The following is a 4,442-nucleotide window of genomic DNA, read 5'->3' on the forward strand; positions in this document are numbered from 1 at the left end:
TTGCATCTAAAATTTGTATTGGTTTAGTATTGAATCTCTTCAACTCATTTGTTTCTTTTGATGTGTACAAGGTATGTAGACTTACTGAGTTTTATCCCAAAGACTTTTAAAGTGCTGACTTGATACACCTTGAACTAGAACTTGATAAATATATTGATGACATGACAAAAGATGAGAACTTCCAAGGCCTTGGAAATCTTGTTGGTCTCTCGGTTAAGATTGTTCAAACAGGGAGACATATAGTTCATTATTTCGTGTGCTTGCTTTTAAAATTGGTATTGATTCTGTCAGTGGTAACGACAAATGTTGAGAGAGCGTTTTCTGCCATGAGTTTAGTCAAGAGCAAGTTGAGAAATAAGATGGGTGATAGTCTTTTGGATGAGTGTCTAGTCACATACATTGAGAGGGATGCTTTCTCCACGGTGAATGAAGATGACATAATTGATACCTTGACGGCAATGTAAACGCATAAGCCAGAAACATAGTCTTTCTGAAGTTCTCAAGGTATGTATTATGGTCCATGTACCATTTACTATGTAGGTTTCATTATACAAAATTGAGATTTAATTGAGAATTTTAGTGTGTTTGTAAGTGTATATAGAATTTGTTCTATTGGTAATTAGTTAGAACGTTCACATGTCATATTAATTACAATTTTTTTAGGGTGGGCCGCCCTGTTGTCAAATGCTAGCTCCGTTACTATTAGTCCTTGATCACAACCTAACTTGCAGTTACTGATCAACCCAGTAAGACACTTGCTTGACCAGATTACATGTGGGGCACCACTTGCGCCAATAGCATGTGAAAGCATATTATATAGTACTCCCTCCATTCCATATGTAGTGCCTATAAATTTGTTGTTGTCAAACTTAGCAAACTTTGACTGGCAAACATATACTGGAGCACAGTATAATTAGAACTAAAACCACGACACTTATTTTTGGACGGAGGGAATGCAATATAAAAATATGTATCATGATGAATCCAATTATATGTATTTGGTATTCTAAACATATATATTTTTCTCTACAAACTTGATCAAAGTTTGCAAAGCTTGACTTTTATAAAAATCAGTATGCACTATATTGTGGAATGGGGGAGTATATAGAGACGCCAATCTGTCAAAAATAAAATGGTATGGGGACACCTATAATAGTTCAAATTTACTAAGCCTACTAGTAGTAACAGAGGGGGCCATGCATCTTGCTTAGTTGAATTAACAATCTTTATTTCCAATGCCAGCTGTGGCAGAAAGAGCATATGCCAGTATGTTAGCTGTACTACTTCTACTAACTAATGTGCTCTTGCAATCATTCAGCAAACCTTTGATATAGAAAAGGTAATCCTGATGTTGGTATTTTTTATAAACTTGGCCAGACTTAAAAGGTTTCACTAAAAAAAATAGGGCTAACATTTTAGGAGGGTGAGAGTACAAAAGACTGGAAATAACGTCCACTCAAACGTATCCACACAAATGAGACATGCATCAGCCCAAGTATGCATGTGAACGTGAGCACATGGCTTGCAAACAACCCAGAGTTTGACCAAGTTCACGGCCAACACAAATCGCGGGCTCATGCAATAATAAGACTCCAATACAACAAGATTAAAAATCAACACTCTAACGTATACATGCTTGCAATTATATAAATTTATGATGGATAGTCTTATTTTGACGATGTTTCTTCAAGCACATTCGGGAGCAAGGAATGTACGCTAACGGACATCTCCACTGTCCACTCCACGAAGGGGGACTCGGAGGACAGGGCGAAGAAGGAGGTCGGCCTTCCGCCGTGCCGTGATGCCAAACGCTTCCTCCATGTCCAACTCCTCCCGTGGTGGACCCTCCCAATCAAAGTGGAACAGCAGGCTTGCGAGCGCGAGCTCGATGTTGGCGAGGCCGAACGCCATCCCGGGGCAAGTTCTCCTGCCAGAACCGAACGGCAGGAAGGAGAAGTTGGTTCCCCTAAAGTCCAGGGTGGCCGCTTCGCCCTCAAACCGCTCCGGCCGGAACTCGCTAGGCGCGCCGGGCCAGTATCGCTCATCGCGGCCCATCGCCCAAACATTGATTAGCACCTGCGTGCCCCGGGGCACATCGTACCCAAGAATCTGGCATGGCTCACGGCACTCCCGCGGGAGGAGTAACGGCGTGGGCATGTGGAGCCTAAACGCCTCCCTGATGACCAGATGCATGTACGGGAGCTCACCGAGGGTGTCATCTGCTACACTGCCACGAGCTTCGAAGGCTTGCCGAACCTCGGCTGTCACCTTCTGCATCACCTTTGGGTTCCTTATCAGCTCAGCGATCGTCCACTCTAGTGTAGCTGTCTCGCTGCCGCCACTAAGCAGGTCCTGTGTGAAACATTGATTGTAGAGGGAGTTTCATTTTTCAGACTTAAGAGGGTCGGGGAGCTTCTCTTTATTCAATACCGGTGATGCATGTACATGATTTATTTTTTATCTGACGATTGTCTACTTGTATAGCATAATTATTTACAAAAGTCATTAGCTCAATTATGCAAGCAAGTACAACAGTACTAGATTATAATTCTTTTCTATCCTTTTACAAGAGTTTACTCTATACCCCTATAAAAAGAGTACAAAAAGTGTATACGATGTAATACTACCTAAGATCCATAACAAGTGCGCAGTTTTAAACGTCAACCTTAGTTTAAAACTGTGACACATATTTTGGACCGAAGGGTGTAATTCTTTTAAATAAACATTAAAATAATGGCTTGCATAGGAAAACACTTCTAGATTAACTAGTTTCTTAAACATTTCAGAATTACTATTTTTTATACAAAATATAGCAAAGTTGTGTTTAAAAAGTAGTAAGTATGGAATAAATTTTTTACTATCTAGTAACGATTTTACAACCATACAATATGTAAAAGTATATGTTATTATGACTCAGGATAATAAAACTGAAACTTCAAAGAGGAATTTGGAAGAGAGAGAGAGAGAGAGAGAGAGAGAGAGAGAGAGAGAGAGAGTATTTACAAAGATGACGTATTTGACGGCGTCCATGTCGAGTCTGCCCTCCTCCTGCATGCTTAGCAGCACGTCGAGCAAGTGCTCGTCCTTCTGGTCTTGGTTTCCGGCACCTTCCATCCTCCGCCTCTCGAGTCGCTCCCGGATGATGGTGTCGAGGATGTCATGCCCGGTGTCGTGGCACTCCTTGGCGCGGCGCACGGCCCCGCTGAGCCAGCTAGCAAGCCGGGATGACGGCCACAAGTCCGGTGGGTTGAAGCCCGCTACGAGCTTCATGGAGCGGTCGAGTGTGCTGAGGAACACGGCGCGCTCCTTGAACCGGCGGTCACCCATGACGGCGCGGACCGTTATGTCAGAGACGAGGGCCGAGAGGAGAGGGCGCATCTCCACGGGTCGCGTGGCTGCCGCCGCCTCGGCGACGTCTCGGAGCATGACGGCGACCTCCTCTTCGCGGATGGTGCGGAAGGACAGGACACGCCGTGCCGATAGGAGCTCCATGACGGCTATCTTCCGAAGCTGGCGCCAGTAGTCGCCGTACGGCGCGAAAACGATGTCCCGGCCGCCGTTGGTGAGCACGCTTGCTGTGGCACGCAGGGGCCGCGTCGCGAACGCCAGGTCGTGCGTCTTCATGACCGCAAGGGCACCCTCTGGGGACGACACCACCAGCGTCGGCACGTCCCCGAGCCGGAGGAGCATCACCGGCCCGTGGCGCTGCGCTAGGTCACGCATGGCGTGGTGGGGGAGCTGACCGGCGAGGTGGTGCAGGCTGCCGATCACCGGCAGCTGCCACGGCCCGGGAGGCTCGTTCGCTGTGGAGCGCCTGCGGAAGCGCCTGGAGAGAAGAACAATGCACAATGACAAGAGAGCTAAGACGAGGTAGACGACCTCCATTATTTGCATGCTCTAGCTGAGGGTTTTAATTCCACGACTCGTTGCAAATTGAGCGGTTGCATGGCTTGCTTTTATAGAGGATGTACGGTCTTATCTTACCACAAAAACCATATTTTATATGGCGGCTGCTAAGCGTTAGACGGGAAAATGTCAGCCACCTAGCTACTAGCTAGGCATCCCATCTGACGCTCCTGGCCGTTGGATCCACATCAGGGCATCACTCTTCGCCGTCATAAGTTCTAGGATTTTTTTAGTCCCAACTTATAAGTCTTAAGTCCCTGAAAAGTCCCTATCTGTTTGGTTTCTGTGACTTATAAGTCCCTATAAAATCATATTACAATTATAAGTCCCTATAAGACTCTCTCTGAGAGTCTTATTTCATGAGTCCCAAATGTCCACTTTAAGTCCCTATAAGTCCCTCCTGTTTGGTTTAGATGGGACTTATAGAAACTTTTTTAAGTCCCTAAACCAATAAGTCTCTGAAAACAAACACCCTCAAAAAGTCTGTAGCACGAGGAGGTCGCGAATCGCTCAGCTGTAGCACGAACACCCTCGGC

General features: G+C 45.7%; 1 protein-coding gene across 1 annotated transcript; it reads right to left on the reverse strand.

Moving 5' to 3' along the window:
• Nucleotides 1–1,412: 1,412 nt before the first annotated feature.
• Nucleotides 1,413–3,903, reverse strand: LOC119282385 (dolabradiene monooxygenase-like). The gene is made up of 2 exons (XM_037562624.1): nucleotides 3,004–3,903; nucleotides 1,413–2,352 (listed from the first exon to the last, which is right to left on the reverse strand). The coding sequence occupies exons 1-2, from the start codon at nucleotides 3,892–3,894 to the stop codon at nucleotides 1,717–1,719; spliced, it is 1,527 nt and encodes a 508-aa protein (XP_037418521.1). The 5' UTR covers nucleotides 3,895–3,903; the 3' UTR covers nucleotides 1,413–1,716.
• Nucleotides 3,904–4,442: the final 539 nt, after the last annotated feature.

Source organism: Triticum dicoccoides, chromosome 3B (genome assembly GCF_002162155.2).
Source record: "Triticum dicoccoides isolate Atlit2015 ecotype Zavitan chromosome 3B, WEW_v2.0, whole genome shotgun sequence".
NCBI classification, from domain to species: domain Eukaryota; kingdom Viridiplantae; phylum Streptophyta; class Magnoliopsida; order Poales; family Poaceae; genus Triticum; species Triticum dicoccoides.

Coding starts and splice junctions, on each gene's coding strand:
- LOC119282385 (XM_037562624.1), bottom strand. CDS start 3,894: ATGCAAATAATGGAGGTCGTCTACCTCGTCTTAGCTCTCTTGTCATTG. Junction 2,353..3,003: donor CCGTCAAATACGTCATCTTT/GTAAATACTCTC, acceptor TGTTTCACACAG/GACCTGCTTAGTGGCGGCAG.